General features: G+C 37.0%; 2 protein-coding genes across 7 annotated transcripts in view; one reads left to right on the top strand and one right to left on the bottom strand.

The window, feature by feature from the left end:
- The window catches only part of SLC25A46 (solute carrier family 25 member 46), a 29,527-nt gene extending 27,561 nt beyond the window's left edge, over positions 1 to 1,966 (bottom strand). The window contains exon 1 of one of the 2 annotated variants that reach the window (XM_049647706.1): positions 1,857 to 1,966. In XM_049647706.1, coding sequence (XP_049503663.1) covers positions 1,857 to 1,875 — 19 coding nt within the window. In that variant the 5' untranslated portion in view covers positions 1,876 to 1,966. Of the gene's footprint in view, positions 1 to 692; positions 1,078 to 1,856 lie in introns of those variants that run through there. The other variant, XM_049647705.1, reaches the window with a different exon arrangement.
- The window catches only part of TMEM232 (transmembrane protein 232), a 211,669-nt gene continuing 193,471 nt past the window's right edge, over positions 1,079 to 19,276 (top strand). The window contains exons 1-3 of one of the 5 annotated variants that reach the window (XM_049647699.1): positions 1,079 to 1,233; positions 9,303 to 9,515; positions 10,481 to 10,601. The gene's annotated coding sequence lies outside the window, so the exon portion shown is untranslated. The other 4 variants (XM_049647700.1, XM_049647703.1, XM_049647698.1 and 1 more) reach the window with 4 other exon arrangements.

Raw genomic sequence — 19,276 nt, 5'->3', positions numbered from 1 at the left:
CTGATATCCTGCAGAGAATAATTAGGTCTTGATTCCAAAGTCTTGAAATGGTCTCAATGTTTTTTACTATTTAGTGAAGTTTGTAGGTGAGAAACAGGAAAGCAGGAGGTGGGAAAACATAGGAGTAGTTTCAGCGTCTAGAAAATAGACACAATTCCTATGATTAAAAGATAAAGGAAAGGAAACAAATACTTTTTAGCCTCCTATATGCTCATACTGTACTAAGCATTACTTACACCTCATTTAACACTTAAATAGAGCCAGGTTTGAATCCAAGCCTGTCAGTGCTGAAAAACTTCTTTCCAGAACACAAAGCACAATTCAAAGAAATAAAGCTGTCGGTGAATTAGGTTACTGTTCACATAATTCCCAGTGAACAGTAAATAATTTCCTTCCTTCTTGATTTAGGTCATGGGATGGAATACACTCAAACCCTTCGAAACTCCTACTGCGCAGACCAGAGCTAAGGCAGGTGTCTTTTCTGGAGGTGATCCCGGAATAAAGGTTTCTGCAAGGGAGAGGGAGCAGGCCCACTGCAGGGGGCAGAGGACGAAAGGAGGGCAGAGGGTGTGGCGCGCGATAGGCCCAGCGGCACCGAAGGCGGCACCCTCCGCGAGGCTTCCGCGCTTTGCAGGCCTCGAGCCGCGGCTCCGCCACTCCACCCACCCCTGCCTTGCTCCCACGTCCCTCACCGCTGCTCTGCCCCTGCACGCCGCCGCCGCTGCTGCTGCCGCCGGGAAACGGTTCCTCCGCGGGGCCCTCGAGCGGGGTGGAGGGGGCGGGCGCGCCGTAGGGCGGGCTCTTCTCTCCCCAGTGCAGGTTGCGGCTACCGGGGATGTCTGGGGGAGTGGTCACCCAGTGGCTCAGGTCCGACCCGGAGCTGAAGGACCTGGCAGGGAAGGCGCCGCCAAAGCCCTGCTCATCCCGGGCACCGCCTCGATAGCCCAAGCCATCGAATCCGTCCGGGCGCCGCGGATGCATCGGAGACGGGGCAGGCTGAGGCGAGCCCCCCGGGGCCCACCACCACTAGGGCCACCGCGACCTCGGGCCACACGGCTTCTTCGTCGCCGGCGCCGCGTCTGGGGAAATCTGACAACCGGAAGTCACGTTGCAACCCCGGAAGATTGGTGAGCACGTGATCTTAGCCTTTTCCGGTGATTTATAGAGGGATGGTTGCTAGGGAGACGCGGAGGCAACGAAGGGCGGAGCCTTGAAACGGTCTCTGTGGAGGAGGTGGGAAGAGGACTGTAGAGTTAATGGAACGTTGTACCAAAGAGATACCGTAAAGGAATTGGAGTGGGAGGGACGGCTTGGATGAGCGGAGATCGAATAAAGACGTTTGTTTTACCGAGGGACAAACGCATCCCTGGAGCTGACTCACTGAAATCTCAGCCAGAAATGTCCTGCTGCACCCCAAGGCCTCAGATCTAGGTCTTTTCTTTTCCTTATTGGTCTAGTGCCTCACCCGCTGCGAGAGAGCTATTAGAGGTTAGAGTTGTGGGGTGTTGGTAACGTTCCCTCTAGTTTCGCCTCCTGCACTTGCTGTTTTAGCTAACATCTATTGAATGAGCTGGTTCTGCGCCGTGAACGCAAAGGTAGTATGGACCGCCAGACCAAGCATTAGAAAAGACGGCCGGTGGAGAAAACCCTCTGACCCTCCGCTCCTCCCAAGAGTGTAAACTGCTCTCGGACTTAGAAATTAAGCATTTTGCTTTTCTAAGGCTACAAATAGTTTTGTTTGTTTGTTTTGCTGATACACCTAAATCACTCCGTGTATGTAAAGCCCAGTGATACTGTTCAAAATTGAGACCCTGGTTGAACAATCAAGAGGACTTGTGAACAGAGTCCTCTACTACCTGTTTGCATCAGTTCCATGGGCTTTTCGGGCAGAGTTGCTCTTCCTAGATCTGAGCAAGTCTTCCATGGGTTCTTCCTGTGTCTGTTCTTTCCCACTGGACGTCCAGGATTCCGAGGGCTTTCAGAAGAGAATCATGACGTGCTATTCTTAATCTTCCAGACGAGACCCTTTCCTTAAAGTGATAACTTCATCTTGAGGGGATTGATGTTCTTAAATTGGGTTGATATGTGGCTTAGGCAAGTGTTTTGAGTCTCTCCTTTAATAAGTGTATCCAGTATTACTCGAGTACTAATACCAAATTACCGGGAAACTAATATCAAATTAATTACTGAGCATGGCAATAAAAACTATTTCTCTGTTCCTTAGAAATGATTGGATTAAAGATGTGATTGGTTCAGGTCTAAAACTTGTTTCTTAAAAGGAGACAAAAAGGCGTCTGTGTGTGTGTGTGTGTGTGCACTTCTAATGTAAAAAACAATAACATGTTACGATTTCACATCCACATCAATGAAGAAAAGATGAGTTGGTAAAAGGATAGCTGGGTAGCCAGCCAGTTGAGGGGAAGGAACAATAATAGCCCCACCTCACAGCTCACCTCCCACGTAAATTCCAGCTGCAATGTATCATATTTTTTTCTTTATTTTTAAAAAGATTGAATATTGGGAGAAAACAATAGGTGATTATTTTTCCAACAATATTGGTAAACTTTCTAAAAGTGACAGCAAAGTCAAAAACCATGTAGGGAAAGACATCAATATGACCACAAAAAATTTAATTTTTCTATATGCAAATAAAAAAGGAGAAACATAGTAACCAGAATTAAAAGAAAAATCACAAACTGGACAAAATTACATTTTAACATTATCAAGACAATTTGTCACTTTATTGTAAAAAAGAGCACTTAGCACGAGTAAAGGTAATTCAATAGAAATTTAAGCGAAGAACATGACAAGGCAAGTCGTAAAAAAATACAAATGGATAATAGTTATATGAAAAAAAAGTCTGCCCTTTAGTAATTGAGGAAAGGAAAATTTAATAACTATCTTACCCCTATTTAAATGACAGTGTTTAAAAGGGAAAATGTACATTGTCATGCAATGTGAAAAGAAAGTAGCTGTCATTCATTTCTGGAGTGGCATGAAACATAACAGCTTTCTCCTGGAGGGCTGCTTGGCAATATGTGTTAAAAAGCCATGAAAATAATCATCTCTTTTGTTTCCTAACTCTTAGGAAACAAATATAAGGTGTATACATTTACTTATGCACATATTTATGACATAATTGCTCATAACAGGAAAAATTGGATAAAACAGGATACTAAATATCAAGTAATTATTATCCATTACTTATTAATTAAAATGATTCATCTATATGATCCTTTAAGCAAAATATATTTACTGAGCACCCATCCTGGTTATAGTTACTGTACTAAGCAATGAAGTTAAAATGATAAATAAGTCAAAGTCCTTGCGTTGTTAGAACTCACATTCTAGTTAGGTGATAAATAATAAATAAATATGTCAAATAATGAAACAAACATATAATGCAATGTCAATGACATGTATTATATATATTTAATAAAATCGAGCAAGTGATAGAGGCAGCATTTTTAGATTGTTTGGTCAAGGACGTCCTCTTTGAGGAAATGATCTTTAAACAGACGTAAATGAAGTGAAGGAATGAACCATGTGTGAATATTTGGAAGAAAGATTTTCAAGGCAGGATGAAGTCTAAAGTGCTGATGACGAGCTAGGTAGGTAGTCAACGTGCAAGGGCTCACTGAGAGCTGAAAGGGTAGGGGACAGATTTGGCAGGACTTTGTTGGAGATGGACAAGAACTTAGATCTTTTAAGAGCATAATGAGGCGACCTTAATGATATTTTAGAAGGACAAACCCGAGTTCTGGATGGGGTAAAGGTGGAAGCCTCCTCTAGTAGCAGACCACTGAAAGCAGTGTAGTGCCCTCTAATCTATGGTTTCACTTTCCCAGGTTTCAGTTTCCTGTGCTTTTCAGTTTCCAACAGGAAACTGCAGGCTGGAAGCAGATGATTCTCCTTCACAAGGATAGTGAGAAGACCAATAGTTGCCTAATGCTACGTCACAATGCCTGTGTCATTTATCTCACTTTCTATCATGTAGGCATTTTATTATCTTGCATCCTCACAAGAAGAAGAAGAAGAAGAAGGATGAGTACTGGACAGTAAGATATTTTGAGAGAGAGAGAAAGAGAGAGACTATATTCACAAAATTTTATTATAGTTTCTCATTATAATTGTTCTGTTATTATTCATTACTGTGCCTAATTTATAAATTAAACTTTATCATAGATATGTATGTATAGTAAAAAATAGCATATATGGGGTTTGGTACTATCTGCAGTTTCAGGCATCCACTGGTGGATCGAGCTGAGTCTCTCATGAAATTGCTGTCAAAACTCCGGTTTGAGGTACAGTTATTTAGACTTAACTGGGCTTGACTGGGACTAGAGGATTCACTTCCAAAATATCTCACTCAGCTAACTGTGGAAAGAATGCCTCTTTTTTTGCTGGTTTGCTGTCAGGAGGTCTAAATTCCTTGCCACATGGAGCTCTCCATAGAAGTCTTGGAGTGTCCTTCTAATGTGACAGTTGGCTTTGAGAGAGAGCAAGGAGGATTCTACACTGTCTTTATGACCTAACCCCACTTCATCACTTCTGTCACATTCTAATCTCTAGGAGTGAGTCACTAAACCCACCCCACACTGAAGTGGAAGGAATTTGGCTCCATCTTCTGGAGGAAGGATTACCTAATAGTTTGTGTTCATATTTTTAAATAACTACAATTAAACTGTTACATAATAATGATTTATAGAGGCATACAAATTTACTAATCAGGAAAAATTCCACAAAATTATGGTGCTTATTTACTTAATTTGGGTGGGGAAGGAGAAGGAGAGAGAGGGAGAGAGAGAGAGAGAGAGAGATGTGGGGCTGTATCCTGCATCCCTGGGATCGTGACCTGAGCCAAAATCAAGAGTCAGATGCTCAACCAACTGAGCCATCCAGTTGTCCCCCAAAATAGATTTGAAGGATTTGTTTGCTTTGAAAAGAATCACATGATAGAAATATTTATAATCATAAAATAGTTTCTTAAATATTTTTAAAAGTCTAGCCATTCAGTTAAAGTTGAAATAAAAATGAAGAGTAGCATTCTTTTTGATCACCGAGTAATAGTCCACTGTGTATAAATACATCTTCTTTATTCATTCATCAGTCATGGACATTTGGACTCTTTCCATAATTTGGCTAAATGCTGCTGTAAACATTTAAAAGAATGAAATCTTGCCATTTGCAAGAATGTGGTTGGAAGTAGAATGTATTATGTTAAGGGAAATAAGTCAGTCAGAGAAAGACAAACGTATGGTTTCGCTCACATGTGGAATTTAAGAAACCAAACAGATGAACATGGGGAAGGGAAGGAAAAGTAAGATAAAAACAGAGAGGGAGGCAAACCGTAAAAGACTCTTAGATACAGAGAACAAACAGAGGATTGCTGAAGAAGCCAGCTAAATGGGTAATGGGTGTTAAGGAGGGCACGTGGGATGAGTACTGGGTGTAATATGTAAGTGATGAATAACTAAATTCTACTCCTGAAACCACTAAAAATAATAATAATAAAAAAGAAATGAAGAATAACAGATTATTTTGACAGTTTTCCAAGAACTGGCACAAAATATATTACCTGCTCAATGAAAGTACAAAAAAAGCAGGTCATTCATTTATATCAATATTTTACTCAGAGACTCTTATAATGAATGAATTTAGCTCACAGGATAAAATGAAAATCATCTATGCAGGAATTCACCCAGCAATATTTATTAAGCACTAATATATGCAAGTCACTGTATTAGGTACTAAGATGCAGCTATATATTGTCTCAAGGATGGAATTTGAAGATATTGAAAATATTTATTTCTCATGCATATAGGGACCAAGAAAAAGTTTTCCAAATAAATTTTAATATGTAATAAGCCACATCCTCCTATACTTGCTTCTTTTTGATAATTTTCTTGGCTAATCTGCCATTTAGTCTTCCAAATGCACTTTAAAAAACATTTAATTCTTCACTCTCATTCTTCTAAACACACACAGACACACACACACACACATTTTGGGATTCAAAGTGTACTCACAAAATTTTTATGGTTAACTTTAAGATGTTAGATTTTTTTCATATTCTTAAAATATTTCCTTCAGTGATTCAACGATTTCATTTGCTTAGGTCTATATTTATGCCAATCAATGTTCTGTTTCAAAAACATATTATATATTTCTATTTGTTGAGATCCAACATTTAGTTTACAATCTGCTTTGAGAATCTTACTGAATTCCTCCACCCCACAATAGTGTAACATCTTTATTTTACACTTCTTTATGAAAACAGAAGCATCCCTACTCCTTTCTTGCACTTCAATACTTTAACTTGGATTACAGAAGCTATAAACAAATCTCTTTCAAAATTTTTTTTGTGATTTCATTTTGTGGCCAAGGGAAAATTTATTGTTTAGGTATATCTGGTTTCAGAGCTCAACATCAGTTTTTTCCAGTCACAACTTCTGCATTTTTGAGTTCTTAACTTTGATTAATGTTTGGGTGATGTGTTCTTTGAGTGGTTTGAGTAGTTTAATCTTAAAGTGGAGGAGGAGGAAGGGAAGAATTTGTGGAATCTCCCTTAGATAAACATGTCCTTTAGTTGTCTGCCCTATAGAATTCATGAGTAGCTACTTTTTTTTCCTGAATGCTCTGCAGAATCAACTGATTTTTATATTTCAAGGAGAATTTTTATCCAACCTTTTATTTTTTGTGAGTAATGTGTTTAGTAGTTTGTATTTTTAATGCTTTTAATATTTTTCCTAGATCTCATGAAATACAAAAAACCCCCATCAAATTGCAGTTTTTCCATATTTATTTTATTTTGAATATGGTAAGCACTTTTTTTTTCTTATGTCACCCATCTTCCCATTTATCTCCCCTCTGGTAACCACCAGTTTGTTCTCTATATTTAAGAGTCTGTTTTTTTGTCTCTTTTTCCCTTGTTCATTTGTTTCTTAAATTCTACATATGAGTGAAATGACATGATGTTTGCCTTTCTCTGACTGACTTATTTCACTTGCATTGTATACACTAGACCCGTCCATGTTATTGCAAATGGCAAGATCTCATTCTTTTTTATGGCTGAGTAATATTCCCGTGTGTGTGTGTGTGTGTGTGTGTGTGTGTGTGTGTATCTTTATCCATTCATCTGTTCATGGACACTTGGGCTGCTTCCATATCTTGACTATTCTATATAATGCTCCTATAAACATGTAGTGCATATATCTTTTCAAATTGGTATTTTAATATTCTTTGGGTAAATACACACTAGTGGAATTACTGGATCATATTGTAGTATTATGTTTAATTTTTTGAGGAACCTCTATACTGTTTTCCACAATGACTGCACCTAGTTTGCATTCCCACCGACAGTGCAAGGACTTTCCTTTTTCTCCCCATCTTTGCCAACACTAGTTGTTTTTTTGTGTTCTTGAGTTTAGCCATTCTGACAGGTATGAGGTGATATCTCATTGTGGTTTTGATTTGCATTTCCCTGATGATGAGTGACGTTGAGCATCTTTTCAAGTGTCTGTTGGTCATGTGGATGTCTTCTTTGGAGAAATGTCTGTTCATATCTTTTGCTGATTTTTAATTGCATTATTTTTTCAGTGTTGAGTTGTATAAGTTCTTTATGTATTTCAGATACTAATCTTTTATTGGCTATGTCATTTACAAATGTCTTCTCCCATGTAGTAGATTTTCTTTTAGTTTTGTTGATTGTTTCTTTTACTGTGCAGAAACTTATTTTGATGAAGTCCCAATAGTTTCTTTTTGCTTTTATTTCCTTTGTCTCATATCAAGAAATATGTTGCTATGGCAGGAATGTGGTAAGCATTCTTAATTTGCTATCTCAACTATTTTTTTCATCAAAAGATTTTTCCCTGCTATACTTTATTATAATTTATATCTTTGTTCTCTGTTTTTAGAACACATTCTATGTGGGCTGGGACTCTACGATCTGCTTTCTAAGATGTGTCTTTTACAGTATTTCTCAATTTTACTTTTATTCTTACCCTCAACTTACTGATCTATTAGGAGGAATGTGTTTCAGAGAAGCCTGGGATCTGATACTGTAATTTCTTAAACTTTATCATTTTTTAGAATTAATTAAAAAAATTTTTTTACATTTATTTATTTTTGAGAGACAGAGAGAGACAGGTGGGGGAGGGACAGAGATAGGAGACACAGAATCCAAGGAGGCTCCAGGCTCTGAACTGTCAGCACAGAGCCCGATGAAGGGCTGGAACTCACCAACTGTGAGATCATGACCTGAGCCGAAGTCAGCCGCTTAATCGACTGAGCCACCCAGGCGCCCCTATAATTAATTTTTTAAAAAGTCTTTATTTATTATTTTTCAAGCAGTTTTAGGTTCATGCCAAAATTAAGAGGAAGGTACAGAGATTCCATATACTCCCTGTCCTCAACACATGCAAAGCCTCCCCGATTATCAACATCCTCAACTGGAGTAGTAATTTGTTACAGTTGGCAAACTTGGACTGACACATCATAATCATCCAAAAGTCTGTGGTTTATGTTAAAGTTCACTGTTGGTGTTGTACATTCTATGGGTTTGGACCAATATTTTCTGTTTTAAATATCAAAATGTACTAAAAAATCAAAAAACGTATTTGGTGCTTATTATGAACAGAAATAAATCAGGACTGATGTATTTCAAGTTTACATCAGTTACATTCTCTTTTGAAGTTTTTGATTTTTTAATTTTTTAAAATTTTTATGAAGTTTTAATTTTTTTAGGCAGTTATTTCACCAGGACAATACCTGCACATTAGCTTTGAGTTTAATCAGAATTGCTCTTCCATATACTGAAACACCTGTGAACATTTGTAGACTATTAGAAGTTCCTCATCCATTGGTAGGTGGGAATCTTATAAGGATTCAAATTAATTTTATTGTATCCTATCTTTAAAAATTAATCATTCTTTTGCATTTAAATTCGCCCTCTTTGCTTAGTACATACAAAACACCCTGGATGCTTTGTTTACCCACTATCCGAAATAAAGAGGACATTGGCAGATTTAGATTTTCTATGTAAAAGGCGCTTAGGAACAACAGTTTGACTAGAAGACATAACCTTCTAACGTACCCTTATACAGCAATCATGCTGTTTTTATTTACTTTATTTTTTTCATGTAGGTGGGGGGCATTGGGCCAGATTTGGGAGGAGGCAGATAAATGCTGAGGAGACCCAAAAGCACTCCCAAGCCTCTTCTCACTGCAGGTACTGGCTGCATATCCAGCATACAGTATTTAAAACGAATCATTACCATGTGCTTTATCATTGTATTTTAAAGCTAACAAAAGTCTTTCACGCATCATTGCATCTATTCGTTGGAAACTAAACACAAACGTGGTGAAGGAGGGGAAAAGAATGTGGAATTGCATTTATAGGTCCTGATTGGCTAAGCCCTGGTCAGCAGCTAAAAGAGCATACTTCCGGCTCTAAAAGTGAATTCCACAGCGTCCTTAGCAACTAGTCTCGATCCCCAGCGACCCCGAACACCACGGTGAGTCCCGCTTCTGATGACTTGAGAACTGAAGTTGCCACGTCCACCATGAGGGCAGCCGGGAACCCCATAAAGACTCCAAAATGGGAGCCCGGAGCGTCGTTCTAAGATACCATAGCTCTGGCTGTAGGAAACAGCCTCTGCTACTCGCGCCCCTAAACCCAGGCTCACCATCCCCGCCTGCCTAAGAATCTAAGCAGTACCGGGGAAACTCCCGCGAGGGCAGGAAGGGTGAAGGTGGGGAGTCAGCCACCAGGCCTTTTGACAGGGAAATGGCTTTTTTTTTTTTTTTTTTTTGGCTGGGAGACTAAAGGAGATGTGGTAAATTCCCCTGGTATCAATGGGAAAACTCATAGGGTATTTTCTCTGGACTGGGTTTGTGTGTCCGGGCAACCCTTAATTCAGAACTCTCCTTGCGTTGTTGGAGAGTTTTCAAGTCTTTGCACAGTTGGTGAAATTACACTCACCTCCCATTTTTTGTATCCAGACTCTTTTGAACTTCAAAAGAGAAAGTTTAAAAGTTTGGAGAACAGTGTAGATGTGTGTGTTGCGGGGGGGTGGGGGGGGGTGCGTACCTTGAGGATGTGAAATAAAAAGATTTTTAAAACGCAATTTATCTTGGGAAAAAAGGTATAAGCTATCGATTAGGAAAAATCTGTGTGTGTGTGGTGGGGGGGTAAAGTGATGGTAGGATCCCTTTACCTTATCTCGACAATATATTTGAATGGATTCTATCTTTTTGACGGTCTTTGATCAATTTATCTTTTGATCTTTAAGGTTATAGTCTAAATCTTGCATTCTTTAAATCAAATAACCTACCCAAAGACTCGATATAATTTTAACGTTGTCTAGTTCTCAGAAATTGTCTTTTAAAGTGTACTTTTCCAACATTGTTTTCATTGGGGCTTAAAAAAAATACACTAGGGCTTAAGGTTAATTTTTTTTTTTTTTAAATCTGTGCCAAGTTGCAGATGAACTGCCAAGCACCCAGGCAGTTTGCTGGAGCCATTGTAGGAGCTGAAACATATCTCTCCAATGTGTAAAGACTTTTTGTTTTGCTGCCCCACATAAATCTTTAGATTCAAGGTGAGTACCAGATTTTTGTTTCAGTAAGAACTATTCTGTATGCTCTCTTCTTATGGAACATCGGATTCATTATTAGGATCATTCATTAGCATGATAGACTTGGTAAGTGTTTTTCTCTTCAAGTTCATTGTCCATCCAGAGCTTCTGGTAAAGTGCATGGTCACAAGTGCTTAGTAAACAGTTTAGTGCTATCAGTTAGAATTTCCCAAAATGTGTCCTGCATGTGACTCTAGGTGATAGTATCCTAAAGGTTCCTCCTGATCAAATGTAAAAATTATACATTGTACTGCTGCTCAGGGAAATTTGCAGTGCATAGGAACATATTAACCACTCCTAGAGGTCTTAGGATATGCAAACCTATTTAATTTTGTTTAGTGTAGTATTTCCCAAACTTACTTCGCAACAAAAAGCTTTTAGGACATAACTACATCCCAAGAATCTGTATTTCACAAAACATATTTGAGAATTACTATTCAAACCTAAACAGTGTACTCTTTATTTTTGCTTATATTTCCATCAAAACAATTAGATTAGTTTTTTATTAAAATTTTTTAACGTTTTTTCATTTTTTGAGAGACAGAGACAGAGCATGAGTGGGGGAGGGGCAGAGAGAGAGAGAGAAATAGACACAGAATCTGAAGCAGGCTCCAGGCTCTGAGCTGTCAGCACAGAGCTCGATGCGGGGCTCCAACCCATGAACTGTGAGATCATGACTTGAGCTGAAGTTGGACATTTAACTAACTGAGCCACCCAGGTGCCTTCGATTAGTTTTTAAAATGTAAAACTATCTCTATTTGGAGATGTCATGATGGTGTATGTAGAAAATGCTAAAGAATCGACTAAAAATCTATTAGATCTAATAAAAAAGTTCAGCAATGTTGCAGCATATAAGGTCAATATACAAGAATCACATGTAAGAGAATGAAGTTGAAATCCTATCTCACACTACCTAAATGTAAGAGTTAAAACTGTAAAACCCTTAGGAAAAAAAAGGCATAAATCTGATTTAGGGAATGGTTTCCTAGATATGGCAACTAAAACATACAATCAAAGAAAAACAGACCCCAAGGATTTCATCAAAATTACAAACCTTAGTGCTTCAAAGGGTGCCATCAACAAAGTAAAAACACAACCCATAGAATGGGAGAAAATTTTTTGGAAATCATACATTGATATGACTTGTATCGATGTGATTTGTATGTATGTATGCATGATTGATATGATTTATGTATAGAAGATATAAAAATAATCACAACTCAATAATAGAAGACAACCCAATTAAAAATGGGCAAAGGATCTGAATAGACATTTCTTTATAGGGGACACACAAATGGCTAGTAAGCACATGAAAAATGCTCAATATCATAAGCCATCAGGAAAATTCAAATAAAACCTCTTCATACCCTTTTGAATATTTGTAATTAAAAAGTTAAGTGTTGGGGTGGCTGGCTGGTTCAGTTGGATGAGCATGTGACTCTTGATCTCAGGGTCATGAGTTCTAGCCCCACATTGGGTGTAGTAGAGATTAGATTACTTAAATAAATAATTTAAATAAAAATAAAAAGACAAATGTTGGTGAGTATATGGAGAAATTGGAGCCCTTACACATTGCTAGTGACAATGTGAAATAGTGCAGCTGCTTTGGAAAACAATCTGGCAGTTCCTCAAAATGGTTAAATACAGAGTTACCATGTGATCCAGTAATTTCACTCCTTGTAAATACTCAAGAGAATTGGAAATACATGTGCACACATAAGTTTGTACATGATGTTAATGGCATAATTAGGACTGATCCCATTCAGATCTTGGATTCTTGGATCTCTGTCAGCAAGTCCATGGTTAAGACAAGTTTATACTTACATTTATAGAATATAAAATTTCATAGCCACGTGTGTTATCACTAATGTTACATTGTGTGTGTGTATACGGAGGTTTGGGTGGGAACAAATACTGAAAACATTATTTTTTACAAGAATCCCAGGAGAGGATATAGAGCAGTTGTTGAGAAGAATAAATTTTACAGTTTTCTTCTAGCGCAGGTTGCCTAGATTGCATGTAATGACTTCATGCACCTGATAGGAAGTGGTTATTCAGCTCTTATGTCACTCAAATACTTTTCAGGCTTTTCAGACTTTGTTTGCTTGGTGATGCATGAACAAATTGTGTATATCCTTCATATACTGTGGACATTGGGCTTTTCTATTACTGCCAAGTTCACCCTGTAACATTAGTACCCTAGGAACAGCCAACCAGTGCTTAGGGTCCTTAAAAACCTGTGGTCTTCCTTTCCCCAGCCATGGTTAAATTTCTTCCAGAAGGTAGCAACAGTACAGAATCTTTCATCAGGTTCAGAACTAAGGTTTTCATCAGATATCACCTTAGGAAATTCATCAATGTAACTTTTAGAAATCTTTTCATGAAGGTATTCAGATATTTTATACCATGAAGCTGTTTACATTTCTATAGTCAATCTTCTGAATATTGGTACTCATGTTCAGTGTTCATTTTTTCACTGTCAATTCTGTCCTGTTTATTGAACCACAAATCAGTCATTTCCCCTGTTTGGAAAGTTTAGCATCATTTTATATGTTTTATATACTCATCAGTCACTTGCTTTTACTCTTCATAGCCCTGGTTATTTATTTTTTTTTTTGGCTCTCTCAATCCAAAATTTGTCTTTTTTTCAGGGATTTTATATCATTATTTCTTTGATTTCTGTTTCTTCTCTAATGATTCTTTTGCTCATTCAAGAATGACCTAAAGATTTTGATTTATGCTTGTTTTAAGTTTCTAAAAGAACAATTAAAGACTACCATATTTATGAAACTGCCATTTCATAGTTTGGTGCTGAAAGAATTCTATTGTGTTAAGTACTTTCAATTTTTAAGTATTCTGCTCATTAGATAAAGATACTTACATTATTTGAATTCAGGGCCAAAATAAAGAGTCATGTTAAGAGACAGATGGAAAACATATCTTACTCATATTTAAATTGAAATTTGACTATTCTCTAGATCTTGTCATAGATTTATAGAATTTCATATTGACAAAATATTTTTCTTGGGCATTTTTTGTCCTCCTAAAATAATCTGGAGTCCTATTATGGACTTCAGCATTTTGAAATGTCATAATGTTGGTTTGTAGACCTGTCTTTTTCTCCAGATTATAATTTCTTGAGGAAGAGATTATATTGTAATTAATTTCAGACCCAGGAAGCTCAAACATCATTAGCAATTTTATTTTTGTGAAAACTGAATCAAATTCCCTAAATGTAACCACTGACAATGAATAATGTATTGTTTGATAGTGCTAAATATAAAATGGTCAAAAATGTTCTTTTATTTCTAGTTTATATGTAAGTATGTGTGTGTGTGTGTGTGTGCGCGCGCGTGTGCGTGTGTATAGTTTTATTTCATTTTATATGTTGAATGTTGCAAATGAATAAAAAGTACTGGCACACAACATAAACCCAATAAAAAAGTTCATGGACAATTGCATCCATTTTTGCAACTTCTTCACAGACCATTGATCACATTAGTAGTTTGTACTGAAGCCAAACCACTTCCTATGGTGAATATCAACCTAAACAAAGAGGAAAACTGAGGCAAGCTTGAATGATCAGAAATCGAGTTTATTCAGGGATAGCACAGGAATTGCAATTTGGGAAACACAAACTATAGCAAACTACAGGCAGATTTGTTGAAGGTTTGGGCGGGCTATATTTATGGGAAAGGAGTGCAAAGAAGGGGGAGGTCCAGCCAGAGTCTAAGCAGTAAGTTCATTGGCTTGAGGATGGGAGAAGATTCATGGTGGATGTTCAGTGGTGGGAAAATAAATCCCCATATTCTGTAAGTCAGGCATTTCGATAGTTGGTCTCTTTATTTCATCAGTTTCATTTTCCTAAGGGTGCATGAGTGAGATTCTCCATTCCATATCCTCTGGTTCCATTTCTGATTGAAATCCTTTCACAATGAGTGAAAGATATGTAAGATATTTAAGTCAGAAGAAGACTTTTTCACTTAAGTATCAGATCATTGCAATTTTCCTGAATAAATGAGTGAATAGGTGATTGATGGGTGATGAATGAAAGTAGTAGCTGTTTAAATTTTAATATTTTTTTAGTTCATTTTCCTCATTGTCCAAAGGTTTGTAAATCATCTGTAAATACTTTAAACACTTCAGTTTTCAGTATTTTGAATACTCCTATTTCATATTAATTATGAATAATTATTTTACTTGCTACTACAAAGTTAAAACACATGTACTAGTTATGAATCATAGTCAATGGACTTATGTATTGCAAGAAATATTTCTGTACTTTAAACTATTTATACTCCAAGCTTCTGTTCTGCTTGACTGGTTAGATATTCAGTCTTGGTTTTGATTAGTCTTGCCCCTGCCCTAGGGTTATACAAAGGTCCTTGGTACTTATGTATCACTAAAACATTGGAGGTCACCATGGGGCATTGGGGCAGTTGTCACGTCTATATGGTCCTCTCTATTTTGGCATACCTTCTGGGCCATAATGAGACTGGGAGAAGATTTTATGCCTCTGCTATGATGGGGGGTTCAATCTCGCAAGATGCAATACACAAACATTTCTTCCATGGTACTGTCACCTCCAGGCGATGTTGCTACAAGAAAGGAGATGACTCTGAATGACCTCTGTTACCTTCCAGTCTCAGGAAACATCTCTGTCCACAATCCCCAAAGCTTTTTTCCTCCCTACAGGGGTGTCATCTCTTCAATGGGTTTAATTTTTTTGTTTTTGCTTTTTGAAGATGGGATAGAGCCAGAGAGTAAAGTCAGTTTTAGCTTTCTGCTTTGGAGAAATTCAGGCAAGGACGAGCACCTGAGTATATATGACTCCACAGAATAGAGAAGTACAAACCAAAAGGGAGAGTTCTTAAAATAAATAAAGCCATCGTACTTAAGAGGCATCCATGAGACTTAATCACTCATACTTCTCTTTTAAAAACTGGACATTTTTAATCTTTTAATCATTTCCAAAAGGTGACATGGTTTTTATATCTCCTCACTTATCCCCTCATGCCACTTGGTAAAATAGATCACTTGGTTGTCTTTTAATGTAAGTATAGGAGCCCAAATGGATGAGATAATTCAGTTCCCATCATGTTTTGCACAAAGTGTTTGTAATTAAGATTTATAACTGATACACATAATTTAATTTTGCAATGGCAAATAAAAAATAGCTATTTAAAAAAACACAGTTGATATCAATATAATCCATATACTCAAACTTTATGCTCCAGCAATCTGAAGAGTCTCTACTCTGAGTTTGGATTTTATTGTAGGCAGTAGGGCTATACTAAAAGCTCTTAAACAGGAAAGGGGGTCTAGGGGAAGAGGAAAAGGCTCAGATGATGTATATTTGGAAAAGTTACTCTGGCAGTCATCTAAAAGATGAGGCCAGAGGAAAAGAGATCAGAAGGAGACTGGAAGATAAGGAGTTATGGTATTAGTCCAGGACAAAGATAATGCCATCCTGACCTGGGAGAATGGCAGAAGGCATTAGAAGGAGGCTTAATAGGGGTGCCTAGGTGGCTGAGGCTGTTAAGTGGCTGACTTTGGCTCAGGTCATGATCTCATGGTTCATGGGTTCAAGTTCTGTATCAGGGTCTGTGCTGAAAGCTTGGAGCCGGCTTTGGATTCTGTGTCTCCCTCTCTCTCTGCCCCTCTCCCACTTGTGTTCTGTCTCTATCTCTCTCAAAAATGAATAAACATTAAAAATTACTCTTTTTAAATAAAAAATAAGGAGGCTTGATTAACAGATATCCTCTGAAGATGGGAATCAATACAACATAATGACAAATAGTGTCTCCCCATTGTTTTGATTCTCTGCAATCTAGTGAAAAACCTGAAGCAAGTTGAGGCCTGACAATGACCATGAAAGGGAGATTTAGAAGGGGCCTTGGTTTCTTATGATTGTGAAGCTGCAAAACAGATCCTAAATTGTCTAGTTTTGGAGTTAAAAGAGTATTTAACATCAGAGAAATATACTTTTTTATCTTGTTTGAGCCATTGTCATTTTTACTTCTGTTTTATATCAATAAATTTAATTCTAATACCATATATTCTCCTACAATCTTATTTTTATTGAAGTAAAAATTGCATATAGTGAAATGCATGAATGTTCATTGTACAATTCAATGAGTATTCTGGGTATCTATTTCTAGAAACAACCATTTTAAAACTTAGTGACAAATAATTTTTTAAAAATCAACTGGAGTTGATTATACACAGTTGGGTAATTCTCATTATGGGTCTTTCCTTTGATTTCAGTTAGATGTCAGGTGAGGCTCTAGTCATCCAAAGGCTTGGCTGGGTTGGACATCCAAATGGCTCATTGCATGGCTGGCAGTTGCTGCTTGCTGACAGCCTGGCTGGGTGCTCAGCCGGAGCTGTTAACCAGAGCTCTTGTTGGTGACTTTCCATATGACTGTTGGCCTCCCGGCACAGTGACTGGACTGTGAGAGAACATCCTTAGGAAACCTACTGGGAAACAGCAAGGCTTTTTTACGGTCTAGCTTCATTGTCCCAAAGTGTTACTTCTGCTACATCTGGTTAGTCTAGCAAGTAACAAAGTTAGGCCCAGATTCATGGAGAGAGTAAATTAGACTCCATCTTTTGTGAGGGAGATACAAGGCCACACTGCAGAACAACATAGAGTATGGAAGATACCGTTGCTATACCATTTTTAACAATGTGGTCAGCTACAGTGAGCTTTGATACATATTTACACTCATGTCAGCACCTCCAATATATAACATTTCCATCTGTACCTTCCATTCAATCTCCACCCCCACATTCCATCCTCCCACAGATCATCACCATGTAATGGCTTTGCCTGTTCTTAAACTTCATATATTTGGAATCATACAGTATGTACACTTTTGTGTTTGGCTTCTTTCACTCAATTTTTTGAGCATGTGATATTAGTTTGCTTGTTAGTACTGAGAAGAATCCTGTAGGTTTTTATATGCAATGTTTTTATTATAATTTAGTTCTAAGTATTTTGAAATTCCTTTGTTATTTCTTCTTTGATCCAGAGGTGACTTAAAATTGAGTTTCCTTTTTCTCACTATATAGAGGGTTAATTTATCTTTTTATTATAATTTTCTGACTTATTCATGTTTTGATGCCAGGAAATATAATCTACTTATGTAGATTACCTACTTTTTATAATTTATTAAGACTCGCTTTCTAGGCTAGAATATGATCAATTTTTAGAAATTGTATTCGTGTGCTTGGACAGAACGCATGTTCTTTAGTGATGGAATACAGAATTCAATTTGGTTTGTTTGGTCCATTATATTAATTATATTGTTTAAATCTTCTGTACCTTAGCTGATTTTATTTCTCGTTGACTACTTGACATATTAGTAGTTAGGAAAGTGTGGCTCAAACTACTTGTTCTTAATTTATTTTCTCAGAGCCACACTGCTTACGTCTTTCTCCACCTGGCATAGACCAGGTAACAATAACCCTTCAGTTATCCAGTAGCTTAGCTCAGGGTTTTTCCTCTATAATTTCTTGGATTTCAAATTTCTTAGTGCTGCAAAGTTGTTTTTAAACACAGGTAGCTAAAGCCTGTGTTAGTCAACTTTATTAAAGGTATTGAATCCCACATCACTATTTTTTTATACTGTTTATTCCAAAATCTTTTTTTTTTATTGGACGTAATCTACTTTTTTTGTATGTGTAGATTCTTCTGAGATTTTTAATGTATTTTTCAAATAAAAATACTGCCCCTTTCCCCCCATATTTATACTCCTTTTTTCTTTTTCTTCTACAGTATTTTTGTTGGCTAGGACTGCCTATAAAATGTTGAATTAAGTAGTAAGTACATACTACTTTTTTTGTTCTTGGCTTATTGTTCTTTTTTATTGTTCTTGGCTTTTCAGATAAAGCTTCTAAAATTTTGTTGTTAATTATGTTTCTTTTAGTTTTTCTTAGGTAGTTTAAATTAAAGAATACTGACATCCCTTGCTTGCAGGGTTTTTTTTTTTTTTTTTTTTTAATATATAACCATGAATGGAAACTGGATTTAATTGAATTAATCTTTGGTGTATATAAAACTATTTCCTACTTTTTTGTCTTAAATCCATCAATGTTATGGTCTGTGATAATAGATTTTTATAATATTAAATCATCCTTGCTCTTCTAGACTAATTCATCTATCTCAGTTATAATGGATTATTTTTTATTGGTATTGCTGGACTTAGTTTCCTTCTTCTTTTTTTTTTTTTTTTTTTTTTGGAAGTTTTGCAGCTATGTTAATAGGTGAGAATTTCCTATTAAATCATTTTCCTGTACTGACCCAAATCCTGTTACCTTTAATGGTCCAGAAATTTATCTCTTTTGTATAGGATCTCCTAAGATTGGTGAAACTAAATAGGCATAAAAATAATAATAAAACTATGGAAAACCTTACAAAGGTATTCTGGGGAGAAATAATAAGAATAGAAGAAAATGACAAGTAAATTTAAATAATTGTATTAGCAATTAAAATTTTTAATGTTTATTTATTTTTGAGAGAGAGACAGACAGAGTGCAAGCAGGGGAGGGGCAGAGAGAGAGGGAGAGAGAGAATCCAAAACAGGCTCCAGGCTCTGCACTGTCAGCACAGAGCCCAACGCTCTGCTTGAACCCAT

The sequence above is a fragment of the Panthera uncia genome (genome assembly GCF_023721935.1).
Source record: "Panthera uncia isolate 11264 chromosome A1 unlocalized genomic scaffold, Puncia_PCG_1.0 HiC_scaffold_17, whole genome shotgun sequence".
In the NCBI taxonomy this organism is placed as follows: Eukaryota; Metazoa; Chordata; class Mammalia; order Carnivora; family Felidae; genus Panthera; species Panthera uncia.
This window is presented reverse-complemented; position numbering and strand designations above follow the sequence as displayed.